Raw genomic sequence first — 19,657 nt, forward strand, 5'->3', positions numbered from 1 at the left:
TTTCTTGTCCTGGTCCACTTCCAACAGCATGAACTGCATCTGTCATCAAATTCCAAACCTGCCAATTTTGTCTTTTAGTTGCTAGCAAGAAAATGTCCAATCTGCTTGACATAGCCTCTCAAGCAGTGTTTATTTCAGAAGAGAACATCTCAGTTTTGGATTGTCTTTTAAGTGTGGAAAGGTAAATATATGAAGGAAATATTCCCCTTTATTTTCTCAAAATATTGGTAAGGTGGAGCAATTTCAGTTTCAGTATGTTGTATTATCATTTGTATATAGATCCTTGCATCCCTATTAACGTGTGTATGGACATGTTCCTATGCCTACATATTTTGTCGTCGTCGTTTTTGTTTCAGCCCTGGGGCTTGAATTCAGGGTCTGGGTGCTGTTACTGAGCTTTTTGGCTCAAAGCTAGCACTTTATCACTTGAGTCACAGCTCCAGTCTGGCTTTTTTTGGTGCTTAATTGGAGATGGGTCTCATGTATTTTCCTATCCAGGCTGGATTTGAACCACAATGCTCAGATCTCAGCCTCTTGATAGCTAGGATTACAGGCATGAGTCATCAGTGTCTAATGCTTATGGATACATTTTACATATATTTCCCCCCTCCCCCCCCCCCACACAGACAGAGACAGAGAGCGCCTTCCAGGGCATAATTTTTAGAAGTCAAGATTGTAACAGAAAATTAAAATAGTAAAATAATTCATGGGTTGAATATTAAAAAGATATGTTTTGGGGAAAGTGGTAGAAAGGATGATAATTGCATAGAAATTATTGAAGCAAAAGGCCTATTTATTGCATTCTAACTCAATGCCAGATACTGAGCACTTGGTGTGCTTTTTTATTTAGTGTTAATTGAAATTCCAAGTGGCAGATATTATCTTGCCTTTATTGGGCTGAGTATAATCAGACACAAAGAATAAATAATTTGACAAGTTAATAGTGCAAACGAGTGGGGAGATTTGTATAATCATTTCTCTATTTTCACCTTTCCTTCCGGTTCAACAAGATTGTTATGTTATCTTTCAACTTTTTTTCATTCATCTGAAGAATTTCACCTGCACTTGAGGTAGTATTTTGCTTGATACTCATGTGGTGATTCTGAAACTAAAAGTGGAAAAACACTTGGAGAAACTTCATTAGAAGTGCTGTAAGTGTGGGGAGCAGCATATGAATGTCAGATTGTGTCTGTTATGAAGCACCCTGTCTCATGGTTCTAGAAGACAGGATAAGAGAGGTGCTGCCAGATGGCAGGGAAGCCTGAAGACAATAGAAGGAAACTGAGGCTCATTTAGCCTCATCAGATTACAGCTTCTAGGTTTACCATGAAAATTAATTATCTTTTGCCAGGCAAAGTGAGTGGGTTGATATTGTTGATATTGTCACAGTGTGTGAACATGAGCATTTGAGTAGATCTAATTAATAACTAGATATGGTAAAAGTGAAGAAGATGAATAAGATAATGACAGATAAGCTAAAACTTCCCTTTAGGGTTTTGTGGCGGGAGTCACTTTATGTTGAAGCATATATTGACAGACTTTTAAGACAGGTAATGAGGCAACAACTAACCTCTTAAAGCAATTTGATTTATACCAGCAAAAACCTAAGAACTAGGCTCAGGACCCTTGGTGGGTAAAAAATGGGGTGAAGACTAGAATTTACATTGCTTTAGCATAACATCATTCTGCCGCTCATTAAAGGTGCTAGCTGGGAGATAGAGAATAGAATGTTATAGCATTTGATATTCTCATTTTAATGGACTCACAGAAATAGGCCAGGTAGATATGAAAGAGAGGAGTGAGGGCAGAGGGAACGAGAAGAAAAGGCAATAGAAAGAGGTAGGGAGGAAGATTGGAAGCTTCTTCGGGAGACTCTGTGTGTGTGTTTTCTGTCTTTTTTGGGGGGGTTGGCAATCAATTAGGTCAAATAAAGCCCATTTAGAACAAGAACCAACATTGAACACAATGTTTAATTCTATTTTATTTGTGTGAACATTTTTTGCTCTCTTCCTTTCTACACAGGAATAATCAGCAGTGTTCCAGCATGTATCTTGCACTTAGAATGTCAATGTACATACTAGAGAGTATTTGTTGACTGCACAAAAGATTCAGGAGTGAATGAATTATTTGTATCAGAATTATCTGAGAAGCTTATTTAAAACAATGGACTTTGAACATTACTTGAATAAAAAATCTCTAGAGAAAGATCTCTAGAAAACAGGTGCCATCCCAGCAATGAGCTGGCAAGGCTTCAGAAGAAGTTTAGGTTCTAATTCTTAATGGCCTCTGACTTCTCAGGAGAATGACCCTCTCTACTAGACCATAGTAATTAGTGCTACAATAGAAGATTCCATCCTGTAAACATATAGATATTGCAGTAGACTTTAGACCTTGAAAACAGCTTACCTTTCTGTGTTTTATCTTTTTCAAGCCTTTATAACAACTGGCCAGTAAGAGGGATGGGAGGGTAGGAATGACAGTTCATCTCATAGCCACCAGAACTATTCAGGGCAGCAAGTGACTAGGAAAGAGTTGGCTGAAATTTAGGAAGCAAGAAGTCAAAACCCATTCTAGTTATTCAATATTCCTGAACAAAGCATACAAAAACCAAGTGGGTTTTTTTTTTTTTTTTTTGCCAGTACTGGGGCTTGAACTCAGGGCCTGAGCACCATCCCTGCCTTCTTTTTGCTCTACCACTTGAGCCACAGGGCCGCTTCTGGCTTTTTCTATATATGTGGTGCTGAGGAATCAAACCCAGGGCTTCATATATATGAGCCAAATACTTTACCAGTAGGCCATATTCCCAGCCCACCAAGTGATTTTTTTTTTAAGTTATATCGGTCCTGAGAATTGGGAGGGACCTGAAAGGATCAAAGGATATGGAGGAAAAGATTTACAGAAGAATTCAAAAGGAAAAAAATATTGTAATACTTTCCAATTGCCAACATTTATCTCATTTAAGTTTAGATGGTATATTTTAGTTAAAAATCTTGACATCAGATACCATTTTTAAGACTTAGAGAAGGTGTCATTTTGTCAGTCTTTTCATCTGGGAATAGACTACCAGACAGTTCCATATTTCCTCTGCAATCTTTCCCATCAGTGTCCATCTTCCTGTGACTTCATTATTGACTTTATAGTTCCTAGTAACCTCTTAGCTACCTTCAGGTTTTGGCCTCTCTCTTACTTTCTCAGGGGTTTAAAGAAATTGATGTAGAACTACTGCAGTTCTGCCCTTTGGGAATCCTAAATCATTTTGGGGGGATATAATATAGAACCTAACTTATGAAGAGAAATGTTTTATAAATACAACATACAACTCAAAAGGAATTGTCTTGTTAGATGAGAAGACTTTAGACATTATGAGGCAAAAATCAAATTTATGATCTGCTATAGATGGGAGGGACTTGTTTATGTTTCTGTCCCAGATTTTTGTGTTCATATATAGGGATAAATGAGACACGTTTGCACCTTAGGCCAGCTGCAAACCTATATTTTTGACCCAATCCCAATGCTCCTTGATAATTCTTCTGCATTTGTTCAGCAATAATGAAGCTAGTCATTGAGCATTAGTAACTGGCCAGTGATCTGAGCTGTTATCTCTGTAGGGTATAGGTACAAACTATTCCTTCAACCCTCACATTCCTAATTCTATCCTCACCTTATTTATTCCCAGAAGATACAACTTACTTGCACCTCAGTACATCTTCCATCTATTCCATCTTCCAATCATGTGTCCATATGGTCTTCTAATCTTTTTACTTTCTCTTCTTACTGTCATTAACCAAGTACTTAACCTCACCTCATATTCTACATTAGTAAACAATCCAGAAAAACTAGCTAAGGTAACTCAACCAAAGTGGCTTAGTTAAAAGGGTGTTTGCTTTTAAACTTACTGGTAGGTCATTGTTAGTTTTCTAAATGCCAAATCCATTTGACACTATGCAATCATCTTCTTTAATCTGTGTTATTATTGCTATGGAGCATGAATAGGAAAAAACCATTAGAAAGATTAAAAATTTAAACTAAGAAATACATAAGTGTATGTTTTAATTTTGTATTATTTTGCAGATTAGACACCTTTATTCTTTTTCTCTGCTTTTTTAAAATTTAATTTTATTTTCAAGGTGATGCACAGAGGGTCTGTAGTTGCATATGTAAAGTAGTGAGTACATTTCTTGTCAAACTTGTTACCTCCTTCATTTTTCTCCTACCTTCTCTCCTCCCCAGTCCCCCCATCCGTGAGGTGTAGTTAATTTCCAACATTGTCTTGTGAGTATCACTGTCGCATTAGTTTGCATTTTATCCTTTGCCTCACCATTTTGATTTTCTCCTTCCCTTCCCTAATTCAGATAAACATACATAAAATATACCCAGGGTACCAAAATCAAATACAGTGACAACAAGGGATAAACCATAGGGAAGAAAAACTTTAAAAATAATTTCTTTTTTTATAACACTTATTTATTGACAAAGTGATGTACAGAGGGGTTACAGTTTCATACGTGATATATTAAAAATAACAACAATGAAAAATGTCGTTTCCATATCTTACAGTTCATTTCACTTAGCATTATCTTATATGATCATATGTTCATAGTTATTGAGCTATTGTGATCCTCTGCTAGGACTATCCTAGACATATACCAATTATTACCAATGATGGAAAGTATAGAGTCTTTTTTTTCTTATAGCAGGCCCACTAAGCTACTGTGCATTCCAGAACAACTTTTAAATCCAATTTGTTTAGTAAAGCTTTGCTGTTTACATTGTAAGTATTCACCAGGAAAATGAATTCAAAGTGACACCAAATATATGTTCATTAAATGACATGATCTGCCCATTTGGATCTGAGTAGCTCTATTAAAAATAGGTGTTTGCCCAAAGTGTTGATGTGTTCCAGGACAAGGGAAATATTGCTATACTAATACCTCAAATTAGCAGACTTGGTTTGGAATTTCAGTAGGTTTCAAGTTCCTCCTTTCTTCCTTTCCTAGTTGTCATTCAATACATATTGGAAAGATAGAGGTTCTTTATACTAACATCTCTTTAGATAGCAATGACTAAACTATTGATGTGGCATGACAGGCTGATAAGATAATGCTTTAACCCAACTCCATTCCCCAGAACATCTGCATGAATAATCCAATCTTTACTGAGGTCTGTTACTCATGCATCAAAATAGAATGGCAGATCTGCCTTCTATTATAATACCAATGTCCAGTTAATTTGAGCCATTTACCTTTTAGAATGCATTATCTGTCCCTATTTGATAGACTACTATTGGATTACTTTATTTTACAACTAAGCATTGAAGGGCAGTGTCAAAAGAGAGAAATGAAGACTACATTTGTCTGTGTTTGTCTATACAAAGCAAGGGCAGGCATTATGAAATGACCTGGTAAGTTAGAGGTAGAGAGCTGGGGCTAAAGGCTGAGCAACTATTTAACTTTTGGTGTGACTTTGAACAGGGTTACTTCATCTTGGTGGGTAGTCCTTATTCATCATCTGTAAATGGACTTTGTACATAGACCTTTAAGGCCTCTTTTGATCCTGCTGTAGAAACTGAGAGATCTCAGTTCCTCAAGGGGTATATGTGGGTAGGGGTAGGGGTTAGCATACCAGGAACAATCTGAGAAGCATTTTGGATCTATGGCTTGGATGTTCAGTGGCAGTGGCCAGATTATTGTAACTCAGTGCTGTTTGAAAGAATCAAGAACTGGCAGGTATCCCAACAACATAACATGGGAAGCAGCGCATAGTGTTGGGGCAAAGTGAATAGTGATTGAGAGCCACTGCCACTGACCAGTAAGTTCATTGGTGTCTTCCATTAATGGCAAAGCCATTAATCTCTGGATAGTGGTCAGGACTTTGTGGTGAAGGATACTGTTTGTCACAGTTATGTCCATTAGTAACCTAGTGGTTGACAAGATGCTGTACTAGCTTGAACTGTTGGCTGACAAAACAAGGGATTCCTCATAGCAGTACATGAGTTATTCCATCCTTGGAGGTATGTACATCATCGGCATAGTAAATGGTGACTTCCCTATTGTCCTTGAGGATTAACTTTGCATCCATCTGTGAAGTAGATGTTTTACATAAGGTTACTGTGAATATTGAGAGCTCTTGAAGATGAACAATAAACATAATTTCTACTTTATAGTGGAATTTAGTATGTATGTAGGAATGTATTTATTCACCCTTGTGTTTATAAAGTACTACTCTTTTAGCAAGAAGACTGGTAAGTTTCAGCACTTGAATGCCATGCATATATGAAATGATCTCTTGGTTTTTTTGAGACAGAATATTGCTGTGTTGACCTGGCTGGTATTGAACACTTGGGCTGAAATGGTCCTTTTGCCTCAGTTTCTGGAGTACCTAGCATTATATGTGCCTGGCTGCTCTTTTTTCTTTTGTTGTTAAACCAGCATTTCTCTAAAGGGGTCTTAATTTTAAACGTTTTTGTCATATTTTCTTTGTGTTGGTCCTAGGGCTTGAACTAAGGGCCTGGGCACTGTCCATGTTCAAGGTAGTGTTCTACCACGTCCAGCCACAACTCCACTTCCAGCTTTTTAAAAAAAATTTTATTGTCATACTGATGTACACAGAGGTTACAGTTTCATATGTTAGGCATTGGATACATTTCTTGTACTGTTACTTCTTCCAGCTTTTGATGGTTACCTGGCAATAAGAGTTTCATGGACTTTCTTGCCCAGGTTGGCTTTGACCCCTCAGCCTCCTGAGCATCTAGGATTTCAGGCACAGGCCACAAGTGACCAGCTTCTCTTAAAATTTTATGCAGATATGATTTTACAAAAGTAGAAAAAGCCAAGAATCAATATATAAGCTATTCTTTAAAAATAGGCTCATGCTAAGCATTTCTGGGGTTGTCTTTCTACTAAGGTGATGTTGGTTTTTGAATATTATTTTAATTCAGAGAAAAATTACAGAGCATACTTTAACGATATTTTTTATACTTGATTGTATACTGCTTTTGAACTCTAGTTTTTAAAACAGAGAAACCATTTTGAGAACTTTAAATGTTGCACTATTAAACATTTTTTAGAAGGTCAGTAGAATTACCAAATGTGTTTTATGGGCAAATATATGTACACAAATTATAAGTGGTAAGGTCTGTAAATGTGTTTTTTTTTTTTTCTGTTCTAGATATTTGAATGGTGGTATTTTCGCAAGTATGGAACATCTTTCATTGAACAAGTCTCAGTAAGCCACTTGCGCCCCCTTCTGGGAGGGGTTGACAATAACTCTTCCAACAATTCTAACTCCAGTAATGGGGACTCGGATTCCAATAGGCAAAGTGTCTCAGGTATGAAAAGTCTCCTATGAAATTATTGTGAACTTCAGACATCAAGAATTTTCTTAAAAGATTACGCTTCAGAGGAAATAATAAACTTTCTTTTCTGAGAGAATTGAAATAGGATCTAAACATCTTGGGCAATTCATTTTTACACTTTCTCCCATTTGATTTAGCTAATGATCATTCACCTCATCTTCCTAATCTGAGGCCAGCATTTTTGTTGGTAGTTTTTATCAGAACTCAGCAAATGAATAAAATTTCCTCCATGATAATTACAAGATGTTGTGTGTAATTAGCTCTATTACATCAGAGGTTCTGCTTAAAGCTTCATTGATAGCAAAGCCCACATTCCAGATTCCTCAGTACAGCATAAGCTGCTCCTGACCTGTCTCCACAACTTCGGCTTCTGCCACAATCCAGTATCTCTCCTCTCTGTGGGCCTGGTGTGTGTGTAGGTATTAGGGTTTCAACCCAAAGTCCTGTGGTCTCTAGGCAAGAGTTCTGCCACCTAAGTAACACCTCCAGCCCTAATCCCTCCATGCCCTTTCTTTAGAGTCCAGGTTTCTAGCCTCATGAAGTTACTTTTCATTTCTTGTACGTCATGTTTCTTATGGTCCTCTGCCTAGAAATCTGTTTTGTTTGTTCTTTGTTTGCTCATCCATATTACTCAAAATCAGTTTTCACCTTCTGACAAGTTGTGATCTTTGATATTTTCAGCAAAAACATTGTTGATTTTTAATATTTTTCTATTATTTCTTATGAATATTATGATTAAAGAAAAGTCAGAGTTCTTGTCCCCTTGAAACTCTGTGTCTACTAAAGGAAACCAAGTGGTAAATGCTAATTGTCAAGGAAAACATACAATGCAGTGAAAAGCCAAGGAAAAGTTCCTGACTGAACTGAGAGAAGGGGTTTGCTTCCTTCAAGGGGAGGACAGAGGAAGAAGTCAAATAGCTAGATTTTTTTTTCCTTTTTATATGAACTCAATTCACATCTCCTAGCTTTCTAGCTTAAAAGTATCAAAGAACTTTTTACAAGTATTTTATTCTTAATACTCACTTAAGGAGTTAATAGATCTTTTGTCAGCCAGATACAAGTGGTACAGGGCAGTTTCTGGTACACATCTTATAAATAGTGCACATAGGAGGATGGCATTTTCCAGCTAACAACATTGTTTGGGGCTTAGTAAACTCACCTAGTTTATGAAATAGAAAAATTCCTAAAAAAAGAAAACCATTACTCTACCCAGATAATAAATGTTATTGTTATAATTATTATCTTTCAATAGTTGTACAGAGGGTTCCAATTTAACATGCTAGTTTGTTAGTACAATGTTCTTTTTAAAATTTATTTGTTGTCAAAATTATGTACAGAGGGGTTACAGTTTCATACTTAAGGCAGTGAGTACATTTCTTATCGAACTTGTTACCTCCTTCCTTATTTTTCTCCCATCTTCCTTCCCCAATTCCCTCCACCCCCCCCTCAGCTGTACTGTTTGTTTACAGCATATATTGTCTTGTAAGTATTGCCTTTGCATTGGTTCACCTTTTACCCTTTGTCTCTTCATTTTGATGTTCCCCTTTCTTTCCCTAGTTCTGATAAACATATATACAATCCCCAGGATACCAAAATCAGTTACAGTGACATCAGGGGTAACACCACAGGGAACAAAGACAAAACAAAAAGGCAGAATTTCACATGGTATGTTGAAAATAACAGCAATGATAAACCATTTCTTTCTATAACTTCGAGTTCACTTTGCTTAGCATTATCGTATGTGTTCATATGTACTAATTAGTAAGCTATTGTGATCTTCTAGGACTATCTTAGACATAGAGTACAATGTAGCATGATCCTAAATATGGCTTGTTATTCCAGTGAGAAATCATTTAGTCATATCATATTAACATGAATGGATAGTTTTTTAATCACTTTGTATTTGCTTTGAAGACCTCACAGATTAGTGGGCATGCCATCTGACTCAAGTTACTGTGTCTTTCAATGATGTAGAACATTGTAATAAATTAAAAGATTGAAAACAGAAAACATGCTCATTTAAGGGCATTCATTATAATGAATATTCATGTTTTCATTGAAGTCTTTTCCTTATTAAGCTTCAATCTCTTGACATTCCTTAATGAAATGTATAGTCTGTATTCTTCTTATCACTATCATTTTGCTCTGTGTGTGTGCGTGTGTGTGTGTGTGTGTGTGTGTGTGTGTGTGTGTGTGTGTGTGCCACTACTGGGTTTTAAACTCTAAGCCTCTGTTTTTCTACTCATGGCTAGAGCTCTACCACTTGAGCCATGCCTCCACTTCCTACTTTTAGACTGAACTTTCCTGGAATTTCTCCAAACTGTGATTCTGATTTCAGCTTCCTGAGTACTTCAGATAATAGGTATAGACACTGGCATCTGGGCCATTTTGCTGTTTTTCCTAGTGGATGCCTGGATTAAATCTTACTTGTTATGTGAATTGCAGTACTATTTTTTTTTTGTAAAGAAGAACCTGAGCTCCTTTACAGCATATTTTCTTTTATATATATATATATATATATATATATATATATATATATATATCAAACTGAATTAGAGAGAGGTTACAGTTTCATACATTAGGCATTGGATGCATTTCTTGTACTGTTTGTTATCTCGTCCCTCATTCCCCCCTCCCCCCTTCCCCTTTCCTTCCCCCCCACCCCCATGAATTGTTCAGTTGTTCAGTTCATTTTCACCAAACAGTTTGTAAGTATGGAAACGATTGTTATATCACAGTTGTAACTACTATCAATGTGCCATATGTAACTGTAGCCTCTATTATTGATGATATTCCTGTATCACCTTCCTGTGGTTGTACCTACACTATCTCTGTATCTTATCTGAGTATATTGGAAACCGGGTATACTGGTATTAGAACCAGGAAATTGGAAGGGAATACCAAAATCGAGAGACATGGTAAAAAAAAGACATACAGCATATTTTCAACCAGGAAAATCACCTGTTAATCATAGCTTTAATGGCAAACTGAGACAAGGGTATCACTTGAGCCCATGAGTTCAAGACCAGCTTGGTCAATATAGTGATACCCAGTCTCAAAAGGCAAACCAAAAGATAAGCATATTCAACAATCATGGCAATTCCCAGTTTTATTTTGTTTCGTTTTTGGCAGTACTGGGATTTGAACTCAGGGCTTTATATTTGTTAGGCCAGTGTTATTTTGTTTAAGTCATGCCTCCAGTCCTGTTGATTTTATTTGTATCAAACTTTTACTTGGGTGAGACTGAACTTGGGAGTATTATTTTTAATTTAATTTCAATTGTATTATTAAATACCTATGATGCAGTTCATTTCCTTTACAATAGATATGGAATGTATGGTCTTATTTCGTAACAGTGTTCAAATAATTCTCTTCAGAAAAGTGCAAATTATTAGGTATTTCTACAATTTAATCTGTCTTTTTCTTAAAATTTAGACATCTAATATTTGGATAGCTCAGCTGAACAAATACACATGAAAGAATGGAAGTATCAGATCCCATGAGGCTAATACTATTTTCTATTTCTCTATTGTAACAACTTTTACTAAATAATAAAATACTATAAAAGCACATTATCATTTATCTGTATTCATAATCACTTTATAATTTTCTGAGAGTAATGTATTTTCTTAAAATGGATGGATTTTACAGTTGCTATAAGGATGATGATGATGGTGATAATGATGATGATAATGTGACTAGTGCATTAACAACAGAGGGGTGACTGCTGATTTACTTGGGATGTCATCAAGTTTGCTGAATTAACATTAAGCATTAGCATGGTTAATTGTCATTGTCATTAAAAAGGAAGTCTAATGACATTGCTTATTTAAAAATTATATTGAGAAAATTAAACATAAGCCACAAATATTAATTGTATTAGTCTACATGTTCTCAAAACAGTGCCATAAAAACAAAGATTTTCAGCATTCACTTTCTGCCATTATATATTCTTATTTAATATTCATAACTTGCATATTTCAAACTAAATTCTAGAAATCCTAATTCCTAAATACTCCTTATAATTATATGTCAGTATATGTTCTAAGTTCGAAATGCAAGTTCATTATATCACTTAGAGGCATTTGATGCACTAATTCAATAAAGATAATAAGGAAAAGTGATGAAGATGAAGCCTAGAAAAAAATTGTGTAAGGCTTTCATAGATCTTACTCTCTTTATAACAAATGTTTTCTCTGTAGTAATTCATATAGTTCTACTACAGCTTCCAGCATGTTGGGATTACAAATATGCACAACCACACATGGTCCGAGATCTAATTTTTATGGATTGATAAAAAACTGTTAAATAACCTAACTAGATCCTTTTCCAGGTTTATAGAGAAAAGATATAATTATTAAGCAATTGAAATGTTACCAAAACCGTGTACTGTAATGCATGACATTATTTGTGAAGTGACATTAACCTAGCTTACTTTTAGGTTCAGAGACTAGACTCTGAGGTCACACACATGTGGTTTTATTCTTGACTTTATCACTTTTGCAGTAAGCGCTATTTAGCTTTACTACTATGCCTTAGTATCTTAATCTGTGAACATGGAAACCACAGTAATATTAACTTCACAAAGTGGTTTGGAAATTAAATGAGGCTCTGTAGGAGCATCGAGTCAGAAGACAGTCACTTGGCAGTGTCTTCTAGACGACCTGGCTCTTCTATGAATGCCATTAAGAAGCGTCCCACAACCACTTGTGATATGGATGCATCATCAGCCAGGCTTACTCTGAAACTTGGAGTGTAACAATGTGACTCTTCCACATCCATATCTTTGGGGGTTTATTTTTGAAATATTTCCCTCTACAGAGTTGTAAATGGCAATCTTCTTAGGATTGTTAGGGTTGCTTCATATTAATCGAATCTCAACTGGCCAAAATCCAGTGCATGTGATGAAAGTAATTAAACTTAGTAGATGCTTATTACATTTTTCTCAAACTTTTTTACTGAAATTCATTTTCTAGTATAGATTAGATATTAATTTCCAGTGAGCATTTATTTAATAAACTTACTTCATAAGTACCACATTATTTGGCGAGTTGTTCGCCTTTGGTCAGAAATGACAGTGAAGTATGGATGACAGATGCAGTGAGAGACTTAGCCACGGTGGTGGCAACATTCTTGAAGCAAGTAGTGCACTATCTTAAAGCAAGTCAGTACAATTGCTCTTAAAACTCTTATTTACTTACATCATTGTAGTTACATATTTTTAGTGAATTGAATACCATTACACATTTTACTTTGTGCCTTTACTTCTAATAATTTTTTCAAAACAGGCATTTGAAAACTAATAATGATACCATTAAGAATTACTTAAAAATAGGTACTCAATGATTACTTAAAACTGTTGCATATGATATAGAGAATTGGATGGGTTTTTTTTCTGAGATAACAAAACTAATGAGTATAGGAAAAATATTATGTCAGAAATTGATTTGCTTAGAGTTAATCTGACTGTTCTAATAATATATCCAAATGAAACTTTACTAAAGCCTTTTGCAATGGTACTTTGGAACTAACATGTTTACAGGCATTGTTAAAAAGTACCTAACTTTGCCAGGAATGGTGGCGCAATCCTGTAATTCTAGTTACGTGAGAAGTAGAGATTGGGGGAATTGAAGTATGAGAATATCCCAAGCAAAAAGAAGGTTGCAAGACTCCATCTAAACTGACATCTGGACAAGGTGGTGCATGCCTTTTATCCCAGCTAGTGGGGAAGCACAATGCCTGGGCACAGTGTCACATAACTATCATCCCCAGTGACCAGTGGGAGCACATATAAGAGAACAAAAACCCAGGCCAGCATAAAGTGAGACTGTGTCTTGAAAAGGATCTAGAGGTGTTGCTCAGGTGGTAGAGCATTTACTTGCCTAGCAAGCTCATGGCCCAGAATCCAGTCTTTACTACTGGAAAAAAGGCTAACTTTTTGTTAGAGGAGTTGAAAGTTGTTCTTTCAATTTTAGAAATGTACTTGTCAAAGTTAGAGGATTTTCACAATGTGACAAGGTAACAAGTTTGTTGCATATGGTAGATAAGAGGTGGGGAATGTGAACACTAGACGTTAATCTTATATACTATGGACTTGAGGGAAATTAGCTTTCCTGTATTTTCCTTTCACTTCTGTAAGATGGTCTATAATGTTTGTCTCTCATTGATTTATATTGGAGACGTTGATGACTTGAGCTTTAAGCTCCTTTGTAGAAAGGATCAATTAAAATCAAGCTCCTTAGCTATGATGAAAGTTGCTGTTTCTGTTGCTTATACTATTGTTTTCAGATTTAAGATATGGAGGAAAATTCTAAATTTTAATAAGTATTAAATTAGGCTTCCTTCTTTAGTCTCAGAAATGAAACATTTCTGTTCAGAAAGTTAGATGTAGAACATATTTTCCCATATGATTAAAAGTCCTGTGACTTTGGAACCCTCAGATCTTTTAGGAGTAAGTTGTTGTTTTCTTTGAGGACTGTGAGAAAGGCAAGGCCTTCCTTCCTTCCTTCCTTCCTTCCTTCCTTCCTTCCTTCCTTCCTTCCTTCCTTCTTCCCTCCCTCCCTCCCTTCCTTCCTCTCTCTTTCATCTCTCTCTTGCTCTCTCTCTCTCACTCTCTCTCTGTCTCTCTCTGTCTGTGTTTGTATTGGTACCGAGGCTTAAACTCAGGGTCTCATACTCTAGTTTGTTTTTTTCTGTCACTGCTGGCATTTTATTACTTGAGTGTCATTCTCCAGTTCTAGTACAAGGTTCTGAATTCAGGGCATGGTGCTAGCCATGTCTTTAGTCTTTTTGCTTTTGTTTACTTTTCAGAAAAGGTCTCAAGTTTATTTCTAGGCCCACATGGACCTTGATTCTCTTATTTATGCTTTTGCATAACTGGATGATGGGGTCTTGTGAATATTTTGCTCACGTTGTCTCTGAATTGAATCACCTCAATCTCCATTTCCTAAGTAGCTGCAACTGTATGTGTGAACCACAGTGCCACACACGACTTTATTTGTCTAGCTTCAGGCTATGGCTCAATGCCCTTTTATTTTTCTGCCATTCCTGTGAGTTTTTCTGAGTTGTAAGTTGTATTTGCTTTTGGAAGTCAGAGCCTGGTGCAACAATTAATACATAAAAGCCATTTAATAAGAGTTTAAGCCACACAGAATATGAGGATGCAAAGGTATGAAATAAGAGTGATACTGATGGAAAGTTGTAACAGAAATGGTGAGAGGCATGGCTGCAGAAAGCATTGGAGCTTGCTTTCCAGGTCTATGATAGCAATGAGCATTACTTTTTACATTTTTCTACCACCCAGAGATTTATAAATGTCCCATTATGGTAAAGGAGTAGTTCTTTGTAGACTTTGGGAAATAACATTTGCTACAATGTTGGATCTCTCTCTCTCTCTCTCTCTGTCTCTCTCTGTGTCTCTCTCTCTCCCTTTCCCTCTCCTTCTCTCTTAATTTCTCTGAAATTGTACTTCTGCATTCATACTGAGGACAGAACCTTACCTTCAGCAGTTCTGGGAATGGACTCTTAACATGGACTGCTGCAAATGGAACCATAGACATCGTTTTTGTTTTGATACATTTTCTTTTTTTCCTTTATTGTCAAAATGTGATACAGAGGGGTTCAGGTTCATATGAAAGGCAGTGATTACATTTCTTGTTCTACTTGTTACCTCCTCCCTCCTTTCCCCCCTCCCCTCCCCCTTCCCTGCTCCCCCCAAGAGTTGTGCAGTTGGTTTACACCAAATGGTTTCTAAGTGTTGCTTTTTGAATGGTTTGTCTTTTTGTTGTTTTGTCTCTCGATTTTGGTATTCCCTCTCCCTTCTCCAGTTCTATTACCCATATAGACAATATCCAGGGTACTCGGATACAATACAGTGGTAGCGAGGGTACAGCCACAGGAAGGGATTACAAGAGAAAACAAAACTAGACAAACAATTCAAACAAACAGACAAGGAAAAAGAGAAAAAAAGTACGAGTTCACATGGCATGTTGAGAATAATTACAACAGTGGTATAACTCTTTTTTTTTTTTTTTTTTTTGGCCAGTCCTGGAGCTTGGACTCAGGGCCTGAGCACTGTCCCTGGCTTCTTTTTGCTCAAGGCTAGCACTCTGCCACTTGAGCCACAGCACCTCTTCTGGCCGTTTTCTATATATGTGATGCTGAGGAATCGAACCCAGAGCTTCATGTATATGAGACAAGCACTCTTGCCACTTGGCCATATTCCCAGCCCCAGTGGTATAACTCTTGTTTCCATAACGTGGAGATCATTTCACTTGGCATCTTCTTATGTGGTCATATGGGTGTAGCTATTGGGGTATTTTGATCTTCTACCATGACTAGCCTCTTCCTGTACTAGCTATTCCCTATGAGGGACACCATAGGGTTTATGTTTCTTTGGGTCTGGGTCACTTCACTTAGTATGATTTTTTTCCAAGTTCTTCCATTTCCTTACAAATGGGGCAGTGTCATTCCTTCTGATGGAGGCATAGAATTCCATTGTGTATATGTACCACATTTTCTTGATCCACTTGTCTACTGAGGTGCGTTCCATGTTTTAGCAATGACAAGTTGTGCTGCGATGAACATAGTTGCACTGGTGGCTTTAATGTGGTCTTGGTTGTAGTCTGTTGGGTAGATGCCCAAAAGTGGGGCTGCTGGGTCGTAGGAGAGCTCTATGTTTAGCCTTTAGCCTTCTTAGGAACCTCCACACTGCTTTTCAAAGGGGTTGAACAAGTTTGCATTCCCACCAATAATGTAGTAGAGTTCCCTTTTGGCCACATCCTCTCTAGCATTTGTTATTATTAGATTTCCTGATAATAGACATTCTTATTGGGGTGAGGTGGAATCTCAATGTTGTTTTGGTTTGCATTTCTTTTATGGCCAGTGACATAGAGCACTTAATCATGTGACTCTTGGCCATTCTCATTTTCTCTTCAGAAGAAGTTTCTTTTTAGGCCTTTAGCCCATTTGTTGAGAGGGCTGACATCGTATTTGTTATAGCAGAGACATCATTATAACTAGACTATGGATGATATTAGCAATCTCTTAATGGGATTCCAGACGACTTTTAGTGGTTCTAAGGACACTAGAAAATAGAAATGGAAATTTCCCTTTGGATGTAAACTTTTAAATCTAATTTGAAATAAGAGATTTATTCCTCAAAGGTACATTTATGACTATGGAAAAATTCTTATTCTCTGGGCATTTGAATTGAATTATCTTAAATATTTACCCTCTGATATTTTTGACATGCATAACCTGTGTCCATAATCACTGAGCGGTATTAGGCAGCCTGCTATTTATGGGATATGTCCCTATAAACTACAGGCAAAAAGGGCTTTGTAGTAAAGATAAGATTATAGAATGGAACAACAAGGAAGATATTGACATAAAGTGACCAGATTTAAGAAAATTAATTTGTTCACATATGATATCTAGACTGCTTATTCCTAATAGAAAAGTGATCTGCCTTTCACCTTCAACTTAAAAGATCCAACGTATGAAGATCATTCTTCTGTTCTCTGCCATGCTTTTTTCTTACCTAAAACATCTGTTACAGTTACTTACCTCTTCGTTTCTAAATTTCAGTGGTAGTTTAAAAATTAATACCGGGCACATATGCCACCAATATTAATTACAACTTTGTTTTAAATTTAGGTCTCTAATAGAGCAATTTTTCATAATGTTTGCTGCACCCCCTGCTGGCGATATTACAGCACATCCAAAGAAAGAGAGCTCTTTTTGCTTCTGCTCAGTGAATACATTAAATTCCTAAATTCCTCTTATAGTTATTTTTATTTGATATATAATAATGTTACAAGTTTAATTGGAGGCAATTATCTTTGTAATTTGTAAATTGATGTTTAAGTAGTGCTTATTCTCCCAGGCAGTGCACTAATATATTGGTTGGTGTCACAGTAGTTGCTATAATCTTTCTATTAACCTTTTGATGAAATTCGGTAGGGGAAGAGACATTGCTCCCAGCTTGCCTGTTTTATTCTAAATAATTCTATTATGAGCTTCCTTGTATATAAGACATGTGAATGTTTATTGTATACTAGTTACAAAGTTTGCAATATTTATTAAATTTTAGGAAGAACCATGCAGACCTTTAAAAAATTCATCTGAGTTGACAGTGATGAGAGTTATAATACTAGAATGGTAGAGATTATAATTGTCTGGCTGACCAGTGCTTCAAACCAAGATGACATGGTATTTGTGATTCTTCTAGGGAGTTATGTATTTGTAGAAAAAAATAGTTATTTAAAGGAAACATATTATGTTTTAGTTAATGCCACATGGAACCTAAGTTTCTCAAGAGTAAAATTTAGCTATGCTACACTAAGTGAGTAACGAGCAATTGTTAAATGCAAGTTAGTCTAATTGACCAAACCATGTAGGAACATTATTTGCAAATGTTGGGTAAATTTAAAATGAGACACTACCTTAATTTAAAGATAATTTTATTTCTATAAGTAAAAAAAGTTTGTTCCTTTTATATGTATACCCCTCTTTCACAAATATTTATTAACAAATATTTATTATTATTTAAGAAATATTTATTGAGATTATTCTATATTCCCATATTCTTTTATACTCTCTTTTATCATTATTGTATCAATTACTGTATTGTAATTAATGGTCTATTCATGGCCATCAGATGGATGAGTAGAAGAGTGAATGAATGGGTGGGTAGGAGAATATATGTTGGATATACAAGACTAAGGGTAGGATCCTAATTAAAATCATCACATGGTCTTTAATGTACTTGGCATTCTTCATAATTTTGTGTGTACATGTTGATGGGTGTGACCTTTAGCTGATTACATACACTTACATAAACACAATTTATTTTCTAATAAAGCCATATTAATTCACAGCAAGCTATTATGAATCAGTAGAAAGTTTTAATCATATGGTGTTTAAAAAGAACTGTAGCTTATTAGTCAAACAGTATAACGTAGTCTTAAAGCTACAAATTGACATTTCTAAGTTTAAGTACTTTGGTTCTAAGTACCTGTGGCCCATATATAACCAAGAACTATAATTGATTAGGAGCTAACCCTACGATATTAGTTTGATTAGTATCTGTGTATTTGTAGATGACATTACAATGCTTTAAAATAAACTATCATGGCAAATTTATTTTTATACCCTACAAGACTGGTAATTTTTTATTATTTTCTCTGTTTTTTTAGGAAGACAAAAGTAATCTAATGAATTTTCACAAAATCAGAATCACAAATGACTCCAAAATCAATACTTACAAAACCATTTGGTGTAAACCAACTGAACAACTCATGGGGGGAAGAGGGAAAAGGGGAGGGGGAGGGGGAAATGAGAAAGGAGGTAACAAGTTGTACAAGAAATGTACCCACTGCCTTATGTATGAAACGGTAACCCCTCTGTACATCACTTTGACAATAAATAAGTAATTATTAAAATCAGAATCACTATAATTCTTATTAAGAGTCTAGGGCTCTGTGATTATACCATAGAGCTTTTGTTTATCATGTATGATATTATTGGGAGATATATTTTACCATAATAGAGAATTCTACTGGTATATTTTACCTATAAGTTTAGAAGTAAGTTTGTAGTGTCTCCTCACATCTCTTGAAATAACTATAGAAGTTATGTAGTGGCTGATGGCTGATTTTACCTTGTACCTTTGTTAAAAGAGGAAACTTGACCTAGATAATTGAAGTGGAATTTTTCAAAAAACCCTAGTTCCTGAACTACATTTCTTCTGATTAACCATTCAGAAATTTTCCTTACTGTTTCCCATGTAAGGAATAGACAATAAAATTTATCTTATCAAATGGCCAGGAAGGGAGTTTTATGGAATTAATTAGCTTGTGTTATCCCTGAAGTTATGTGTAACATTTTAATTTTTCTCTTTGTTTCAGAATGCAAAGTATGGCGTAATCCACTAAATTTATTCAGAGGTGCTGAATATAATCGGTAAGCATTTTGACAGATTGGGAAATAAATGAGTCTGGTTCAGAGGGCAAACATGGCAGCAAATGTGTTTGCTAGTTCACTTAAAGTTCATGTAGTAGCCTGTTTATTGCTTTCATTTTTTAATGTTTTCCTCAGATACTTTGTTTTCTTTTAATATTTTTGCATTGGACTTGGAATAATGTATAAAATGTATAGTTCTTAGGATTTATCTTAGAAGCTCATCTACAACATTGCCATAAAGATGCTAAAAGTTATGATAGAATATAATTTATTGAAGCAGTTAGGCAAGATAGAATTTTCATCGTTTTGGGAAAATATATTTCATAGTACTTAATAGGG

The 19,657-nt window shown here is 35.7% G+C and overlaps 1 protein-coding gene across 5 annotated transcripts in view; it reads left to right on the forward strand.

Annotated features, from left to right (window-relative positions):
- Positions 1-19,657, forward strand: part of St7 (suppression of tumorigenicity 7) — a 204,289-nt gene that overhangs the window by 99,883 nt on the left and 84,749 nt on the right. For all 5 annotated transcript variants that reach the window (XM_048340114.1, XM_048340111.1, XM_048340110.1 and 2 more), the window contains exons 3-4: positions 7,168-7,327; positions 19,264-19,318. In XM_048340114.1, the coding sequence (XP_048196071.1) occupies positions 7,168-7,327; positions 19,264-19,318 (215 nt within the window). The remainder of the gene's footprint in view (positions 1-7,167; positions 7,328-19,263; positions 19,319-19,657) is intronic.

Source organism: Perognathus longimembris, chromosome 2 (genome assembly GCF_023159225.1).
Source record: "Perognathus longimembris pacificus isolate PPM17 chromosome 2, ASM2315922v1, whole genome shotgun sequence".
Taxonomy (NCBI): Eukaryota; Metazoa; Chordata; class Mammalia; order Rodentia; family Heteromyidae; genus Perognathus; species Perognathus longimembris.